Source organism: Alligator mississippiensis, chromosome 10 (genome assembly GCF_030867095.1).
Source record: "Alligator mississippiensis isolate rAllMis1 chromosome 10, rAllMis1, whole genome shotgun sequence".
Classification (NCBI taxonomy): Eukaryota; Metazoa; Chordata; order Crocodylia; family Alligatoridae; genus Alligator; species Alligator mississippiensis.
This window is the reverse complement of record NC_081833.1, coordinates 37,790,203-37,809,268: the sequence shown is the minus strand read 5'-3', so window position 1 is coordinate 37,809,268 and position 19,066 is coordinate 37,790,203. Positions and strand designations below refer to the sequence as shown.

At 48.5% G+C, this 19,066-nt stretch overlaps 2 protein-coding genes across 2 annotated transcripts; both read right to left on the bottom strand.

The window, feature by feature from the left end:
* Positions 1 to 1,252: 1,252 nt before the first annotated feature.
* On the bottom strand, positions 1,253 to 10,513 carry POLR2C (RNA polymerase II subunit C). Its single transcript, XM_006261662.3, has 9 exons — positions 10,384 to 10,513; positions 9,736 to 9,785; positions 9,354 to 9,422; positions 7,809 to 7,861; positions 5,970 to 6,098; positions 5,016 to 5,067; positions 4,308 to 4,476; positions 3,023 to 3,097; positions 1,253 to 1,901 (listed from the first exon to the last, which is right to left on the bottom strand). Exons 1-9 carry the CDS (start codon positions 10,467 to 10,469, stop codon positions 1,757 to 1,759), a joined length of 828 nt encoding a protein of 275 aa, XP_006261724.2. The 5' UTR covers positions 10,470 to 10,513; the 3' UTR covers positions 1,253 to 1,756.
* A 553-nt stretch (positions 10,514 to 11,066) lies between these two features.
* COQ9 (coenzyme Q9) lies at positions 11,067 to 19,066 on the bottom strand. The gene is made up of 9 exons (XM_006261661.4): positions 18,983 to 19,066; positions 17,306 to 17,477; positions 16,540 to 16,675; positions 16,021 to 16,163; positions 15,698 to 15,782; positions 14,711 to 14,815; positions 13,469 to 13,624; positions 12,651 to 12,704; positions 11,067 to 11,819 (listed from the first exon to the last, which is right to left on the bottom strand). Exons 1-9 carry the CDS (start codon positions 19,050 to 19,052, stop codon positions 11,784 to 11,786), a joined length of 957 nt encoding a protein of 318 aa, XP_006261723.1. The 5' UTR covers positions 19,053 to 19,066; the 3' UTR covers positions 11,067 to 11,783.

The following is a 19,066-nucleotide window of genomic DNA, read 5'->3' as shown; positions in this document are numbered from 1 at the left end:
TAGAATGGCCTGGCAGGCCGCATCCAGGCCATGGGCCGTGTTTTGCCCACCCCTGTTTTATCTGCTTTCTTGCATGATTGCCATTTCTTCTCCTAGGAACAGCACGAACTACTGCTTGTCAAAAATCCATTTATATTTAATTGAACAATAGACCAGGCTGGACTCCAAGCAGGGAAAGGGACACATTTCTAGTATGGCTGAGGCAGCAGAGATTTGCAATAGTATAGGCTGGGAACCAAACTACAAAAGCTGTGCTAAGAGCTCCAATGGTTGGTCCCTTGGTGTTTCTTTCTACACCCTTGTCAGGGGGCTTTGGTCTCACCTTCCATAGGGACAGAAGCTAGGATGAAGTGGGCCTTCATAACAAGCCACCAAGGAAACTCCCAGAAGCCTTGGTGATTTGTTGAGTGCCCAGCAGCCCCAAAAGCCCAGGCATGCTGAGTGCCCAGCAGCCGCAAAAACCCAAGGGCAGCATAGATGCCCTTCTTGATTCAACAGTATGAATTATGAAGACAGGCAGTGTTGGTAGTGGAGACCCAGTTCTGCACATGCGTTACCAGGAATCAGCCAGTCTCCTGTTACCTAGGTAATAGGTACATGTTCTTGTAGGCCCAACAGAGCATATGAGAACTGCAGCATTGGAAATGCCCCCTTCATAAAAGTAGCTCACTCACTGAAAGCACTTCAGAGAAAGAAAATGTTGTTAGAAGCTTGTCTTAAAGTATTGCTGGGTGATGGTGGTGGGGGGAGCAGGGAGCTTCCAGAAACATTCAGCCAGTGAACTAGCAGCAGTTTGAGACGTGCTTAAGATCCAGCCCAAATCCCAGGCTGCCTAGAACAGCAGGGGCTGCATATGTATTTGAAGCTGACTGAACCAGTGGTTTATTGATGACAGACTGCCATCCACCACACTCCCTGATGTAAAGCTTGTGCGTACAGCCTGCTCCAGAGGAGTCTTTAAATAAAGCTAAGCCTCCTCAGCACGTATGGTCTCCCTTGGAGCACTGCCTTCTGCAGCAGCTCAGCTCTGTTCAAACATATGCAGCTTACTTATACAGTGTGCTGCATTTTTGTTTAAATGACAAGGCTACTGGAGGAGGGTTTGGTCTCCTTAGGAGATAATGTCAAGAGCAGCAATCAGCAGCAGAGAGCAGCACTCCCTCCAAAGCAGACCTTATTAAGTTAATGTCTGCTAGAGAGAAGTAAATGACGTGACATTTCCTGCAGTCTCAGACAAGCTTTCAGGGATGGCTAAACATAAGAAAAAGGCTTTATTCAGTACAGTCACAAACACAAACGAGAGGGCTATGTCTCTGACAGCCACAGAACAGAGTACATGTTTCCAAAGCCTGACATATGATCAGTGTCCAGCAAAGAACTAGGGTCATTCATACATAAGCCCCCTTCTCCTCTCCGGGACTGAAAAAAACAATGGGTATAGCTCTCGTCAGGGAGATCTGCATGCATAGCTACTGTGCCCTGCTGGAAAGCCTCACTCCTAGCCAGAGCGGCCTCCAGGTTCTAAAAATTACAGCAGATTCATCTGGGAGGCAGACAGAAGTGTCCATAAACATTGCACCGTGACAGCTCAGTGCTGGAAAGGGCTGAAGGGATTAAGATGAAAGGCTCAGCCAAGAAGCAACAGGGCTTCTAACAGCCCCACTCCAAGGAAGGCTACAGGCAGTCCAGATCAGAGACAGCAGCATGAATACAGTAACTTTGCACAATGGGAGAATCTCCTGGAAAGGGGCTGGGTTCAGTTTATGGTCAAGACGTCGCTCTGGATCTCATGACTCAGCTGAGTTTGGAGATCACTCAATTTCTTCTTCAGTCCGGACAGTGCAGAGAGAACAATGGTCTCTGGCCGCAGGGACCCACAGGACTCAACGTTGTAATAAAACCTGAGATCAGCAAGGGGATTAACAGTTATCTGACATCATATGGGAAAGCAAACGAGACTTTTCCCTGCAATGCATTTCCATCCTGTTGTATTTCAGTGTAGAAAGATCTATCTCCTTGTCTGCTCCTCTGAGCACTAACCCTGCCTACTCACCATCTGGTTATCAGTCCTATGCAAGAGAGTCATATCTGTGTTGGTGGTTACAATGTGGCTTGCGATTTCACAGGCTACTGCGTATCACTTTAGAGATCTTTGTCCAGCAGTTTCTTTAGCTGATCACAGCTACCAGGCAACCCATCACAGTAAGACAGTGACTCTGGCCGCTGCTATTTATTATTTGTACTGCAGTAATTTCAGTGCTGGAAATGGAGATACCATTAAAGCAAATGGTTCATTGGACTGGAAAGCCCACATGATTTTGAACTCCCTTAAATCAACCCTTTCTCCTGCATCATGACAGGATTCACTATTCTCAGTAGAGTCTCCCCCTCCTGGCTTCAAGTATCCTGTCAGTGTGACAGACCCCCTTTGGAGACTCCTTTTATTGCTCTTAAGAATGTATTTGTGCAACTAATACATGACCTACACTACTTCTCTGCACTTGCTTGACCCCGTTGCTTCTCATCCTGTCCTGACAGACAAGTAAAAAAAATTATCCTCTGGCTTGTGTTACATTAGACATTTGTTAATTGCTTCTTCCAACCTCTGTGCCATTTCCACCACCTGTAGCAAACCCATGATGACACTGTAACCTCCATGTTCACCCCAAAACACCACTTCCCGAAACCCCTCCACCAAAGAACTCTAGTTCCATACATAGTCTGGAAGACTCATTCTTATCTGAGTTGAGAACATCACTGAGGCCTACACGGCCACACCTATGGTTCTCACTCCCCAGTAACAAGGAGATTGGTCTCCTGGAGAGGCAGGACTGCCAGTGCTGGACCCAACCCCCACCCCTCCAGTAGGCTGTAACTAAATCCCTCAGGTGCCTGCCAAATTGTTCTGAGAAGTCAATGGGGCCAACATCACTTCAGACAGAATGCCCAGGCACTTCAGGTAAGGTTTGGAAATTGTCTGCATCTTGCAGTGCTATGGCTTGGCTGGCATCCCGTATCTTACCTCTCTGGCTTTCCATTAGGATCGTAGGGCGCCTGGGCCTCATCTTCATCAATTTCAGAGTATTCACTCTTTGGCCTGAAATCAAACAGAACAGGTAAGTTAAGGACAGGAGGCCTCCTCCTCACCTGACCATTCCCAGCCTGAGCAGCAGTGTCTGGTTGTGTGAGCTAGGACCCAAGGCACAGACATCAGACAGCTGAATGAAAGGGGGAAGAATGAAGTAAGTGAATTTAGCTGTCTTAGAGGCAGAGAACTCCATCTAAGGGAAATCCAGAACAAGGATGAAAGCAGGACACAATGCCTCCAACTGATACAAGCCAACATGAGGGTATGTCACTTCTACCCTGGATCATGGTCAAAGATACATGCCAGAGCTTCTCCACCTGAGAGAGAGGTTGTGCCTAGAACAGGGAGTGCCAGCATACCTGGTGCAGGAGACGATGAAAAACATAGGAAACATTATTGAAAGAATCTAGCTTCCTCCACCTCCTCCCAGCCCCCACCACCTGCCATGCTTGCAGATCAAGTGACAATTGGCTCATTAGAAGGCACCCTGCTGTTCTTTCTAATATAGCTTCCTATGGAGGCACCTCAAACATGCAGGGCTTCAGGAAGCAGTGTGGTATCTCAAGGTCCTAATTCCTGCAACTGCACTCAGCTCAGCCTTGGGTGGCAACAGATACTCCACACCCTGAGCAACAGATTTCCCTGGGCACACAGTGTGAGGGAGTCAGAAAGAGGACGAGGAATGGGGAAAAACCATAGCCAAGAAGGTGCTGAAGATGCCAAGAAGGTGGTAAAGGTAGAGGGGATATAAAATGCACAGACAAACAAAATGACAACAGAGACTAGATGAAGAGCTTTGCATGTGAGAGGTTGGCACATTGCTTGCAAACCCTTATTTTGAGTAACCTGGGGGATTAGAACATATCTATTGGAAATGATGTGAAAGGAAATTAGTTTATAACAGACATAAGTGTATTAGCCTGTAAGTATTTAGAAAGGGAGATACAAAGACATCAAACAAGTCTAGGCATTGTTCCATGCTAAATATCTCAAACTAAAGATGGCATTAACTGCACTAGCCCCTCTGTTTGGAGGAACAATGCAGGCACTGCAGGACCCCTACCTTTTCTTTCTCCTGACTTATAATTTTGAACCGTCAGTCATGGTATTACATTAATGTGGGGTTCTTGTGCACTTAATATAGAGCATTTCCTCTGACAATCACACATGGCACTCAAATATCAGTCAGTCCTAATGCTACACTTAAATCAGAACATACCATTCCTCTGGTTTGGGGTACACCGTGTGCCTCAGTGCATTGTCTGGGTCATACTCAAAGGCCACTCCTGCTGTGGGATTCCATTTGGCATGCTCTTTGCCGAAGCCCTTCTTGGCATAGGCTCGCAATCTCAGCTCCTGGCCTTTCCGTAACTTGACAATAAGGATATCTGAGAAAGACATACACAAAGTCAATGCTTTTGGGAGACCAGCTGCAAAGGAGAAATAAGGACACAGTAGCATGCTGGCATTTCAGTCAGGAATGACTGGAGAGTTGTTAGCACACTAGGGATCTTATCGGAAGCCAGAAATCGTTTGGTCTTAGAAGGGCTTACACATGCCTCCAAATAGTCTTGCAACACTCACCAAAATGAGAAGGATGTTGTATGCATGGACACAGACATGATTCACCCCCTTGGCCTCAAGAGAAACTTTGGCATCTTTGCTGTATCACCCACTCATAAGTGAAACCTCTGGCCCAGAATGAACCCTCCTGACACCCTTTAAGTCCAAATTAGCAGTAAATTCAGGGTTCCTATCTGCTGACTGAAGCAAAAATTTTAACCATCAACACGTGTTTCTTGATCAACCACAGAAGTCAGACCCACACCTGCAACTGCCACCAGGTCAAAGAACTAGTGGCCTGGTTCAAACAGCTCAAAAGAAAAATCAATTTCTTTCTGCAGCTCTTCTCTGAAAAATCACTTACCATCCTGCTCCACATAGTCATTTGGATCATTGTCTCTGCTTCGGGATGTCACCTGTACAGATCAAAAAAAGAGGAGGTTGGGTGGGGGCCAGTCATTACAAATAGAATAAGTCTCTAATGAGTTATTCACTGCAAGGACTACAAATTCAGTGAGCCCCCTGAACTCTGGTGAATAATTAGGGTAATTTCAGCAAGGCTGGTGATTTAAGTAAGGAATGGCCAGCCAGATTAGTATTTCTTCCCGTGGGCTATCCTGTATAGGATGAACAAGGAAGGGTACAATCTGTTGGCTAAATGTAGCCTGTAGAGTTTTGTAGTGTAGCACAGAGCTCCTCTAACACAGATTGAGCCTGCAGGCTACGGGGACTGTAGCCTTGGCATAATCAATGCTGCATTGCTGCTCAGAGAAAAAGCAGTGTCCACAGGCCAGAACTATGTTTTAAACAGGAACACAGCTGCGGTCTGGCTCTATTTTGTGTCCACTGGGGCTACACGTAAGTTACTGATGCAGCCTGTTATGGAGTTTCCTTAACTTGTAATATTATGAGGACTCACTCCACTCTCTCTCTTCAAATCCACTCCATTTGGATTCTCTCAGGCCTAGCAAGAACCACACGGCACTGACATGACAGCTGAGCTACTGCTTTAACTAGCATTGCTGAGAATGCAGTGATCATGAGCAGCTGAATTCCCCTCTGAAGGTGAGATGCTTAAGACAGCCCCAATGGAAGCTGTGTAGATGATGTAAAGTTGAGGCAATCGAGGAAGAAAATGGTAGTGGCTGATCTAATGGTGTGTGCTCCTGATATGGAGGGGAAGATGACTAGGAAACACTAACGTATTGCAAGGATGCATAGTATATAAATGAGACATTGTCAGTAGGAGTCTGGCTGTTTCTGTTTGTAGAAAGGATAGAGAGACTTGACAGACTAGCAATGAGAGCATTGTACTAACTGGTATAACCCTGGGGTTGTTGGAGATGAGATCACGGGATGTCACGTGACGAGTCTGGTCTTCATTACACCGGACGTCAAGGGTAAACTCCACAGAACACTCTGGACAAAACTCATCACATGTGCAATCCTAGGGAGACCCGGAAAGGAGTCATGATCAGCAGGGATCCGGGTTTTCCATTTCCCACAGAGAAACAGAAAAATCCCAAGGATTTCCTCTTTTACTGAGAAAAATGTGGATTTTTCATTTTAAACAGAGAAACACGAGGATTTTGCTCTTTTGCAAAAAGCTCTCTACAGGCTGGTAGAGTTCCAGCCTGCAAGGGGCTACGGGGAGTGGGAGGGTGGTCAGGCAGCAGGCGCCACGTACATGCACATGGCCGCCAGGCAGTCTGGAGAGCAGCTCCCCTGCATGAGTGGTGGGCTGGGAATTGAGGACCCCATAGGGAGAGTTGGGCAGGGCTGGGGCTGCTCCTGCCCAGCTGGGTGATGCTTGAGGCTTGGGTCTGCAATGCGCAGCTCCAGGGCCCCAGCGAGAAGTGGGACAGGGCTGCACGTAGCTCATTTTTGGGGCAGGATTGGCTCCCTGCCATTGTGCATGCTCCCGGGGGAATGGGGTGGGGGGTCATGTGCCCCCCAGATCTGTGCGCAGGGCAGGGTGCCTGCTGCAGGCTTGGGCTTTCCGCCCTGCTGACCTCTCCTGGGCCCTCTATAGCCTGGTGGGCAGGACCCGGCATGGCACAGCAGAGCAGGGATTGAGTGGGAAGCTTCCTGCCCCTGCTGCAAGCCCTGTGCTGCCCTAGCAACGTGCCCCCTGCCCTCCCTGGAGCACCAGCATGGGGTTGTGCCCCTTGCTGCTCCGGGGTGGGCAGGGGGCACGTCACCAGGGCAGCACGGGGCTCACAGCAGAAGCAACAAGCTTCCCTGCCTGGCCCTTCCATGCCAGGTCCCACCCACTGGGCTGTGTTGGCCTTGGAGGAAGGCAGCAGGGCAGGGACCCGGAGCCCAGCCCGCCCTGCACATACCCCCTGCTCACCTGGAAGTGTGCACAGTGGTGGGGACCTGGCCCTGCCCGAGTCTGCAGCAGGCAGCCTACACCTGCCCCTGCCATGAGGGCTCTGCTCTGGCTGGGCCGCTCATGGAGGAGGCGGAACCGGGATCCCCACTCAGGGCACAGCAGCTGCTGCCTCCCACAGGTGGCAACCAGGCCTTGGGCACTGCTGCTGGAGCAGAAGGCTGCAGACCCAGGTCCCTGGCCCCAGCTGGGGGCCACTCTGGCGGGGGGGTGGGGGGGTGCATGCCCCACAAGTGGCAGCAGGACCCAGCGTGCTATAGTTGGAGAGTGAAGGGTACCAGCAGGGCCGGGGAACTATGAATGGTGAGTGAGGGGCACCAGCAGGGCCCAGGGGATTGTGAGTGGGGAATGAGGGACACCAACAGGGGTGGGGGCTGTGGGTTGGTAGCAAGGGGCTTGGACCTGCATCCTAGTGAGCTAAGGGGTCAGGGGGAGCTCTGATTTTCCATGATAAAAAGCCCAAAATCAAATACCAAAATTTATAGGTATTTGGAACTTATTTTACTATAGTGACTGAGGCACTGATAGGCTTTCAAATTGATTTAAAATTGTAAATATATGAATAAAACATTGTGTTCAATTGAGATATAAACACAGTGGCGTTTCATTTTAGTCGCGAATTTGGAGGTTTTTATAAGAGAATTTATGATTTTTTATTAGGTAAAACCACACCAAAACTCTACCAACACAAATCTGTATTGCCATCAGGCCACTATGTCCCACCACCTTCCTGTCAATGAGAGCTTGCAATATCCTTAAACTCACCCTGGAGTATTGCATCTTATCCACAATGTCATCACTGGTGAGAGGGATCAGACCTGGTGAGACAGAGAAGACCATTAGGGAAAGCCCAAAAGATGCCATAAAATAAGTCAGTGTTTCACAACCAGTGTGCCACAGCACAAAAGTGTGCCATCAGAAATGAACAGGTGTGCCTCAGAATTTTGCCATGGCAATGAGCTACAACAGGTGAGGATGGGGAATGCCTTAACAGGTGTGCCGCAGAAAGTTTTTATTAATGTAAGTATACCTTGGGCTGGAAAAGGTTGGGAAACATTCAAATAAGTACTACCAAAGGAACCCTGACACTCCAAGTGGGAACAGCAGAGATGAAAGGCTCCCGGAGTCTCATCACCAGGGATCCTGGTTTTCTCCGATTAAAAACTGCGAATTCTGATTAAAAACCCAAAACCTGTGATAAAAATTAAAGGCCCCCCCACAGCCCTTCCCAGTGCTACTGGTGCCCCGCACTCCCCCCAGTCTCAACAGCCCTCCTGATGCCCCTCCCAACAGCCCCCCAGACTCAGACACTGACACCCACCCCAGCAGGTAAGTGTGTGAGGGGAAGGGGAGGGGCACAGCGGGGGAAAGGGAAGGTGCTGGGGGAATAGATCAAGAAGTCAGGGAGTGTGCCCCTGTGCCTACTCCCAGGAGCAGGGCCGCGGGGCGAGGGCAGGGGTGCCACTCTGTGGGCCACACAGGAGGTTTGCACACGGAGGCTGCCACCGCAACTCTGCCACTGCACCCTGTGCTACTATCCCACAGTCGCCTGAATGGCTTTGTGGGCAAGTGGCGCAGGGTGCAGCAGCAGCAGTGTGGGGGCAACCACCACGTGCAGGCCACATATGTGCCGCCTGGCCGGGGGGTGAAATGGGGGGCTTGCATTCGGCAGCATGCCCCGCAACCAGCTGCACGGCTCTGTGGTGGCATCTGCATGCGGGGGGGGGGGCTTTGCGGGCAAGCACTGCCACTGCGGAGCCATGCCCTTCGCCCCTAGATCCTAGAGGTAAGTGGGGCTTGGGGGCTGTGGCGCCGTCTTCCCCAGCCCTGCCCCACAGCCCCACTTACCTCCATGCTCCAGGGGCGAAGGACAAGTGTAAGCCTGAGCCTGGCCTTGGCTGCCTCAGAGGCTCAGGCCCTGCCCTCCCCACTCTCCCTCCCACTCCGGGCCAGGCTGGGCACTTCCCGCCCTTTCCGCAATTGGCTCCTGCAGGCTGGAGCTGTGCCAGCCTGCCAGAGCTCTTTGCAAAAGCGGAGAATCCGCAGATTTCTCTGCTAAAAAGAGAAATCCACGTTTTCTCCAATAAAATCAGGGAATGCATGGTTTTCTCAGTTTTTCCATGGGAAACGGAAAACCCGGATCTCTGCTCAACACACAGGTCATATCACAGATCAGAAAAAGAAATGAGCATGAGTTAATTTGCTCGCATCCCCTCAGCAGCGCATGAGTGCTCAGGCTGAGGACGCTCTAGAATCATTCCTGTGGGCCAGGAAGATTGACGAATTCCCTTTAGGTTAAGATGCACTCACCCAGCCGGTGCGCAATGAACTCATCATGGAGCACAGAGGAGTTGGCATCTATTTGGACCCAGTCAATGGCTGTAAACCAGGAGAAAAAGGAAAGAAGCAATCAAAGAACTGTAGTGAAATAACCCACTGAGCTCATGGTGCAGTTACTCCTGTAATGATGGCTTCAGAGGCCCCCAAAAAGCTCTGTGTGCTAAATCTAGCAGCACTAACTAAACAGCAGTAGCTGGGGCACCAGATGCCTGTTCTCAGATGAAATAGGGAGAGGGGAGTTTAAAGCAGGGAGCATGGACAACCAGGAACCACAGCAGCAGTGACCAGCAAGAGTCTGAGCCTAAAGGGCCGTGTTCATGACCGCGCAACCGAACACTTAGAGGAGAAATACCGATTATGGGGACTTCGGCTATGAACACCCTTCGGATGGAATTCGCCACCCTGAAATGAAGAAGAAAACCGGCATTTAGACAATGAGTGCTGGCACCTGCCTGTGGGAGATGGGCAGGCAAAATTACACCGAAGTGCCGCGAACCTGAGCTACATCTGCAGGCGAGATCAGCACCAAGGTAGAGTCACAACCCCACTGCGACACAGTGTCTACCAAGGGAGCCAGGCACAGGCTTGCCCCAAATACACGCAGCTGACGGCTCTCTGTTTGCTTGCTGCTCCACGGCCGCCTAGGTCTGCGCAGCTCTGCCCCGGGCCCCAACGATGCCGTTTCCCAAGACCCTCCTCTTAAAGCTGCTGCCCCGTTAGCAGCCAGTGCCTGGGTCAGAGCTTCACCTGGAAACACCCGGGGGCTGCTTAGGGGGAAAAGCTCAAAGCTGGGCTCTGGAGCTGCTTGGAAGCCGTGTGGTGTGACCACAAGTGATCCTGACCCCCGGGCCCCTACCCTGCTGGCTCCTGCTCTCATCCCACCTCCTGGCCTGCGGCTCCCAGCCCAAGCTCCTGCCCCGCTTTCTGCTCCCTGCCCAGCTCCCTGCCCCGCGGGCCGTCCCGGGCCCCGCAGCCCCCCGCGGCCGCGGCCGGGGCTCACGCGAGGTCCGTGTTCTCGATGATGAACTTGACGTTCTCGTCCGTGAGCTCGGTGATGCGCACCGTGGGCTGGTTGGCGTACGGCATCCTGCGCCGGGCCCGGGCCTCCCGTCTCCCGCCGCGCAGGCCGCTCCGCCGGCCCCGCCCCGCCCCCGCCGCGGCCGCCCCCCCGCGGCCGCCCGCCGCGCTGCAGCCCAGGAGGACCGCGCCGCCCGGGCCGACATGTGCCCGCTGCGGGGAGCAGGGGCTCGTACAGCCGGGGCCCGCTCCTCGCACCTCGTGTCTGAGGGACAAGCGGCTCCGGCCAGTGCGCAGCCGGGCCCTGCGGCCGCCACAGCCGCGAGAGGCCTGCGCCGCACGCCCCGCGATCCGGTGCGGTATCTTTAGGCCCAGCGGAAAGGAACCCAGCAGTGGCAGCACCGCCTCCCCGACAGCCAGCGGGGCTCCCCGCCGGCGCCGCCAGGTCATCTCGACCAGGACATAAACACCCTCTGTGGGAGCGCGAGTGCAGCGCCCACGGTACGGAGGAGCACGCGAGAGGCTCAGGCACAGGGTGAACCTGGTCAGTCACTCTTGAGCCACCAATTTTTGTCAGTGTGCTAGGGTCACTTGTTGAGCCCCTGCTGATTCCCACCCACCCTTCCTGGCGCAGGGGCTGCAATCACAGCACAGGAGACACCACGCTGAGTGTGTGAGGGTTTTAATTCTTTACAGCCTGCTTACAAACAGCTCAGGCAGTGGGGGTCTGCTTAGCCAGGACCCTACAGCTACAACAGCCCATGGTCTGTGCCACATGTTTGAACCAAGCATCATGATCCTGTTTGGTATCTTTAAGCCCAGTAGAAACAAAGCCAGCAGTGGGATCACAGTGTCAGACACAGCTAAGTGGGGTCTGAACGACAGCCAACAAAAGAGCACCAGTGAACGCTGCTCCTTTGGCGGCACTGAGGTCATTTCCATCAGTGACATGAAAACATTGTCCTCTGTGAGTACGCCATGTGCACGGGCTACACAGGACAGAGGAGCAGATGAGAGGGCAAGAGAGAAACTCTTAGGCACTGGGTTTATCCAGTCAGTCACTCTTTAGTCATGCATAGTTTTTTCATAATGCCCTGCCTTAGCATGGTGATAGTTTTGGCTTTGCTGTAATGGGGAGGCTGAGACAATCTAATTCTATTAGGAAACTCAGGAAAAAGCCCAGAGAGTATTTATAAACCCCTGAAAACTGGGCCCCTTCTGCTGTACTGTAAGGCAGGCTCCTGTACTTGGGGAAATGTAATGCTGCATGTGAAGTTCACTCCAAAGGCTCCATGTTCTTGTGCCCATTTTGGGATGCAGCCTTCAATGTCTTCCAGGCAAAGGTATGGATGGCACAGATGCTCAGCTCCCTTCTCCTCCTTTTCACCGACGCTGGTTCAGTCCAGTCAGATTCTTTATCTTTTGCACAAGAGAATGGAACAGCAATGAAAAGACCCAGAAAGTTGTGAATACCTGCTGCCGATATGCACAGTGGCAGCCTGTAAATGTTCTTTCTAGATGGCTGCGGCTCTTCCTTGATGGAAAGGGATTAGTAAAATACCAAGCAGAGCTGATGTCTAGAAAGAATTCCTCAGCACTGACAGCTCACTATCACAGCTGTCTAATGCAGCTGTTCTCTGAAATGGCATCCTTTCCCTCATCTCTGTAATGGTGGCAGCATTCTCTCCAGCAATGAAGGCTAGATATGGCTCCCTCTAGAGTACACTGAACATCTCTATGCACTAGCTAGAACTGTCCTTTGGATTATGACCCCTCTTCCTGATTCTCTAGGGTCTATGTGGATTGGGTAACTTCTACTTTATAAAATCACCCCCACAACAAAGGAATCACTACCTACATCTCAGAAATGCAGCCACTGTTGTGATGGAACACAGCCATTGTTTAACACTACCAAGAGGTTATTGCATTTAGAGAAGGATTTTGTATCAACTGAAAGTGTAGCAATTTAAATAAACAAAATATAATCCCCTAGGCAGTCACTTGGCCAGAGTTAAGGGACAGACATCCTGACTCTTACAGAAAGGTCTTGAGGATTATTTAATAAGATGCAGTGGTCAGGAATTATATGCATCTATACATACTCAAACAGGAATTATGTATACTCATATATTTAACAAGATACTGAAGAGCCACTCTCTTCTACTAGGCTCAAAACCTGGGATGAAGAAGAAACCAACATCAAACCTGAAGAGGAACAGAAACAATCTCACTATTTTCAGTGTTACTTACAGTAACTGCAGCTCCCATTAGACCTTGGACAAGTGCTTCTCCTGTTGACTGTACCTGGGAGACATAAGGAAAACATAACCTGTAGCTTTCTTTTGCCTTTATCCTTGTGTATGATTCAGCAGGAGGGACTTATTACAAAGGAGTGGGAGACAGCAAGTGCATGTTACCTGACTGGAAATAGTCACCTATGCCAAATACTGCGATGAAACAACATCTGAGCATGGACACAGAACGGGAAGCATGGGAGACTACATGGGACAACCAGCATGGAGGCCCAGGGACACCCAGAGGCAGGTAAATGTTACAACATAGCAGTGGTTTGGAAGTACGGGAGGAATTCACCTGGGTAGTTATTTAAGTCTGGCATTACATAATATCTCAGTGTAACAATTCTGCTGGGGTTGCATGGAGGTATACAGAGTGTTGCCGAGCCCATAAAATACAGGCACTCCTCATGTCATCCCGGTTAGTGTTGTTTCGTTATTACATTGCTGATCTATTAAGAGAATATACTTGTTTAAAGTTGCACAATGCTTGGTTAAAATGTTGTTTGGCCACTGCCTGCTAGTAGGTAACTACTGTGATGTAATTGGATTCCCTTAACATCGTTTCACTTAAAGTCACATTTTCAAGAATGTAACTATGACGTTAAGTGAAGAATAGCTACATATCAACATTGCTTGGTACTGTGGTCAGTACACTTTCAGTTCGCAGGGGTGCTTGCTCTGCATTAATGCTGAACCATATCCCTTTCTTTACAAATCATCTGTGATAAGGGTGTGCTCCAGCTGCCTATATATCCACAATTAAAGCATTACCTGCTTAGCTGTGTGACCCATGTTCATGGCATCAGCTATTCTGTTTTCCAGGAAGTGCCAAGTTTCTTCAAAGTCAGGGGATGAGTCCTGCACCATTACCAACTCTGTGGTGTTGTAGATGCCAGCCAGCACAGCCCGACGAGTGTACCAATTAATCTACAAGAACAAAAATCAGAAGAAACAAGTTTAACTTGTTGTCAGTAAGAATGCAGAGCTGGGAAAAGAGAGAGCTGGAACAGGCTGTTGCCAAATGGATGGCCATTGTCTCAAGGTGAATAAAAACTGAAATTTAGGAATCTCTCTTTCATATTCTCCAAGATTATCAGGAGACTTTCAGAAACAGCCTGGCACAGGCACAGACTCTGAAATGTCATCCATGACTTTTATACAACATAAGGGACTTACATTTCCTGTTGTGATCACAACCTTTCAGTTGCTTTCTGGTTTATTGCTTTAATTTTTCTGTTATCTTATTTATTTTCCATTGTAGCAGCTGCTATTTTATCCTCACATAAGTGAAGATTATTAAAGTAGTTTGTTAAGATGGTTCATTTAGCTCTTTCCACCCCTACTTATACATTAAAATAATTTATTAATTGCTTTAATTAAGGTTATAAGTTACTTCACTTTTATTTCCTGCCAGAAAGATGAAGGCTTTAATAAGCTACTGGTATTTCTGGTAGATACTTTAATGATTTTCAAGGACAATTTGCACGTGCTATCATCAATGGTGGAGAAAGCGGCTAGAAGAGAAACATTTCTTTCCAGCTGATGAATGTTTGGATCAGTTTTTCTGTCACTAAGACAGACTAAAAGAATCTCTCAGAAATGTTGTCTGGGTCTTTTGTCTTTTTTTTCTTTTTTTTTAAGAATACCATTGTTATAACAAAGTTGAAGAAACTTGGATCTTTCAGTTCTGTTTAAGTACTACCAGTTGGAAAGCTACAGGGTAAAGTTTTCAAAAGCATGCAAGGTAGAAATCTACATTCCATTTTCAAAAGCAACTTGGTATTCCAAGTTTCAATGACAGTCAATGGGACGTAGGCTGCAAAGAGTTAATTTTATTTTCTTACAGTATTTACGTGTCTAAAAGCACACACAGGCACCTGCCTAACTACAATTCTTCTACAAATCCCTCCTGAGCCCCTATGTTCATGGCAAAGAAAAATGTTTTATACTAAGACATAGTGCTATACAGTGTTGAGAGGTGGACTAGTCTGTTTACACAGTGTAAAGACTTACATCTGTGGACTGGTCTCCTGCATAATGCCACATATCGTCAACCATGCTAGTGAGGAGGTTTAGGCTGGATGGGATGTTATGTGGGAGCAGAAGAATGCTGAGAGCCTGAGAAGGAAGGGAAGAGACAGAGCAAAAAGTGAAACCTGCAGTGTTAAAACAAATCAACAATTGTTCTCCATGTTTTAGTATCTTTGCTACCATCCTGTCCCCACCACCTTGTAGCTCGTACTGGTCTTTTCCTTGCAGCTAATCCCCAAGTAGCTGAGTTTGTAACAACCCTATTCGGGTTCTTCTTTTAGCTTTTATTTGAAGAATGTAATATGTATGCACTTCAGTGACAGTCACACCATCATCCATCTCTCTTCAAAAAGAGAGTATTTTAACTTACACAATAATGCTGTTTTCTTCCATTCTTTTGGGACAGCTGGATTGAGCTCTAGAAACATAATCACCAACAAAGGTGGCTATTGAAACAACACCCTTTGCTAAGGGAACAGAACATGCATCAAGCCCCTAGTTTCCTCTAGGTCTCAGGAAGAAAGAGGCTAAATCCATGAATTGGATTTGAATTATAAGCCAGCAGCACCAACTGTCACAATCACAGGCTGCCCTCCTGTTTTTGAGGGTTTACCATTAGCACAATACAGGTTCAGTTGTTTGAAATAAAACAACACTTTAACATATCAAAGTGTTAGATAATTAAAATGAAGAAAAAGACTAACTTGAATTTGACTACAAGAGCAACTCAGCACAGAGGTTGAATCCCTTGGAACTCCTGGATATTTGTTCTTATGGAACTGCAGGAAATGGCCAAGTGCTAAAGGGCATCTCTGTATGTCTGCCACTTGCTACCTTCCAAGCATTCCCTTCATCTTCAAGGGAACTGGTACAGGTTTTATATGCAGCCTTGAATTGCCCTGATGGATAGGCTAATGTACCTGCTAAGAGTCATAGTAAGTTAAAAATGCCTGTGTGTTCATTTTGTACCTGGGGCCAACTTTCAATGTATGGAATCAGCATCTTCAATCTGGCTTCCACTGCATCTCTTAAGAACTGATCTGTCTTCTTCTTCCTGGAAGAAGAAAAAGAAGGATATCTGACGTGAGACTGAACTTAAGTTATAATATTTATCTAGCCTCAATGGATGGCACAGAAAGCTGTGCATTCTTCCCATCTCTTAAACTTAGGCCCAGGCTGGTTTCATTTTACATTATTTCACCTGAAGTAATGGGAGTCACTGGATAACCCCTCTGCTAGAACCCCTGATGTGCATGTCACCAGGAAGCCATGTTTTCATGTATGATACTCACTCTGCCTGGCCCAGCTGTACCAGTTTTTGGTCTTGCTCTAGCAGCTCCAAGAGTTTGGAGTTGCACTTGGATACAAAATGGAGGACCAGTTCACTGCCATCACTGTTAAACATTCCAGCTGCTGCAACAGAGAGACCTAGTGACTGTAGGACAGAAGGAAGAGACTGAGATCAGTAATTTCCAAACAGATACTAGCTAGGGAATGCTGCTCTTTGTTTTAAACGTTACATCACTTGAATTCAAACCAAAAAAGAACTACATCATAAAGCGCTTCCTGTATCAGTCTCATGCCGATGATTCCATTTCACTGTTGCTCTGTATTGTCTTTGATATTATCTTCTGGTTGCTGAATACACTGTGAACTGGTTTTGCACTATGCCACCAGTCCACTCCTTCCCCTACATGCTGACGTCAGTGAGATTTCACAGGTATAAATAAGGGACGAATTTGGGCCTGGGTCTTTTTGAATTGCAACTTTGACTAGTACCGTACATGTTCTTTGTTACTCTCACTATGTACCTTGGCTCCCTCCGCAACAGCATCTGCTGTCCAGCTATGGTCAGGCACAAATTCCAGCGCTGCTGTCAATATTCGAAGCTGCAGCTGCTCTTCACTTTCATAGTCCTCAGACTCTTCACCACCATGACCAGTGTAACTACAAGAAAATACCACGTAAGTAAGGAATCCTAGCATCAGACATTGAAAATGTGTATTCTGCAGCCTGTTTTTTCATTGCTACTGGCAGATGCATTGTTGATTCAGTACGTATTTTCTGTGCTTTTCTTTACAGGTCTGTTAATACCAAATCCCCACTTTCTCTAAGATACTTTCCCTTTCTGAAAAGGGGGTATTCAATTCAGTTCGTGCAGGAGAAGGAAAGTAAAGAAAAGAGGGATGGATGTGGGGAATAGGACAGGACTGGATCTAGCTTCTCTGAGGGTTGTTTGACTTTGAATGTTCCCAGTTTGTTTTTTTTTTAATAGAAATGTGCGCATCACAAATCTTGTGCTTACAGACATAAGGAAAACCATAATGGCCAAATTTACAACAATCTAAAACTGAAACTTGTGCTTTGCAGCTAAGTGAGATTCTTCCTTGGAAACTCTTCCTGTTTTGCTGCTATGATAGCTAACAGTACTTGCATTGCCAGAACTCCAGCCTCCCAGGTATGAAATTCTGGATTAAATCCAGAATCCCTGACTTTGGAGTGCATTCTACATTCAGTAAAATGAGCTCCTCAGTCCCTTTCCCAGCAGAACAATCCAGGTAATGGCTGTGCAGTTACCTGGGACGTGAGGCTTGGGGGTCCTGGTCAGGCTGGTCACCTGTCGGGTACGTTTCAAAATGTTGCTGGGAGGATGATGATGGTGTCTCATGTTTCTGCTCATCTGAGATTTTTCTCAGCACAGCTGAGGCTCGGAAGGTACGCTGTGAAGGGTACAAATGGCATCTGACCACTGAAATGGAAACCAGGAGTCAGCTGGTCATGGGTCTCCTTCAAATGAGGCAGGTGGAGGCATTTAAGGTGAATATGAAAAAGAGCTATGGCACATACAGTCAAAAAGAAACAAGACTCCTAAATATAGTTTCTTCCTCTAGCAAAATGCTTCTCTTCCTATAGCTAACTTCTATGTGTTGAAAATAAAGGGACAATATTGTGTGGCAGGGGAAAAACAATTCTGCAGTCTATGACCTTATTTCAAATACTAGGTACTGTAGTTTCACAATCTTGCACTGGAAAACAAGCAAACATTGACTAGAGGTGACTACAGCCTCACTTTCCTCCAGTTTCTTTCCACTATGAAACCAGTTAACAAAAGGAAGTACAGAATCAACGAGCTTAGGACAAAGAAGTCAGAAGTGCTCATCAGAGAGGCGTTAACCTTGCCAATACTACATCAGACTTATGATTTATACAAAGACAATACTCTGTATGTATGACTTACACGAAGGAACTGCATCTCTGAGCTTTGGCTAACCCACAAAAATGTTTTTCCATTAGCAAAACAAGGCTTTTTAAATCTAGTCTGTGTCCCTGTGAAAAAGACAAGCTATTGATATGACACTGCCTGCACTTAAAAGTCTTGGATTTTTTTGGCTAACCTGTTCACCTGACTTGAGTTTGCAAATAAAAATGATCTGCTTCAGTTTCTTAATAAATGTCACCCAGTGACAGGTGATAGAAGTTACGAATGAGCTGGCTGACATGCTGCTTAATGCCTTCTATGGCTCTGCATGCAGGCACGTCCCCAAGTGCACTTGGGAAAAAATGTGCATGGCACGTTATGCATGCGTCAGGGCAGGAACAGGACAAGGACGCAGTTAAAGATCAGTTCTCATTTCCAGCCTCAAGATGGACTCCTCCACCTCTCATTATTTCAGATCAGCGGCTTTGCTACTGGACAGTAACTCTTCCCTCTTAGCCAGGATGAGGTTTTGATTCTGGCTAGTGGGCAGGTGGGCGCAGTGAAAAGGAAGGGGTCCCTGTGCCAAACCCCAGTGCTGACTCACAGATCCACTGGGTCGGACATTGCCCAGCCTGTTTGCACTGCTGTCCCACAACATGGGTTAGCTTGGAGAATGGGTTCAATGGGCAGCCTCAAGGCTCCCTTCATGGCCTCAAATGCTGCTTGGAAAATGTCAGCTCTGAGCGTCCACTTGATTTCTGAGTACAGACAAACAGCAGAGCTGATCAGTCGGCAAGGTGGCGCCTAGCCCCTCAGTCCCTGCGTGCCGTCTCGGTCTGTGACTCGTGTCCCCACGCCCGAGGGTGCTGTGACCCAGCGGCACCCGGGGGCTGCCCGGGCGTGTGCTGAGTCCGTCGGGGCCGCTCCCTGCACGCCCCACAGCCCCGTCTCCCCGGCCCCGCGTCCAGCGCAGTCACGGACACACCCCGCGAACAGCGGCCTCAGCGCCCCCTGCCGGCACCCGCCCCGCCGCCCGCGCCCCGGCCTGCCCTCACCCGCGGGGCAGCGCAACAACCTCCAGCCCGCCCGCCGCAGGCTGCCCATGGCCGCTACCGCCACCGCCATCTTGGGAGCGGGCA

Bases quoted from the DNA above. Each gene is read 5' to 3' on its own strand.
- POLR2C (XM_006261662.3), bottom strand. From the start codon at position 10,469: ATGCCGTACGCCAACCAGCCCACGGTGCGCATCACCGAGCTCACGGAC. The intron at 9,786-10,383 runs GTGAGCCCCGGC...TCTTCATTTCAG, and splicing joins ATCGAGAACACGGACCTCGC to GGTGGCGAATTCCATCCGAA. The intron at 1,902-3,022 runs GTAAGATACGGG...TGCTGATCTCAG, and splicing joins CCTAATGGAAAGCCAGAGAG to GTTTTATTACAACGTTGAGT.
- COQ9 (XM_006261661.4), bottom strand. From the start codon at position 19,052: ATGGCGGTGGCGGTAGCGGCCATGGGCAGCCTGCGGCGGGCGGGCTGG. The intron at 16,676-17,305 runs GTAACTGCACAG...ATTTTCTTGTAG, and splicing joins CCCCAAGCCTCACGTCCCAG to TTACACTGGTCATGGTGGTG. The intron at 16,164-16,539 runs GTACATAGTGAG...TCTGTCCTACAG, and splicing joins CTGTTGCGGAGGGAGCCAAG to TCACTAGGTCTCTCTGTTGC.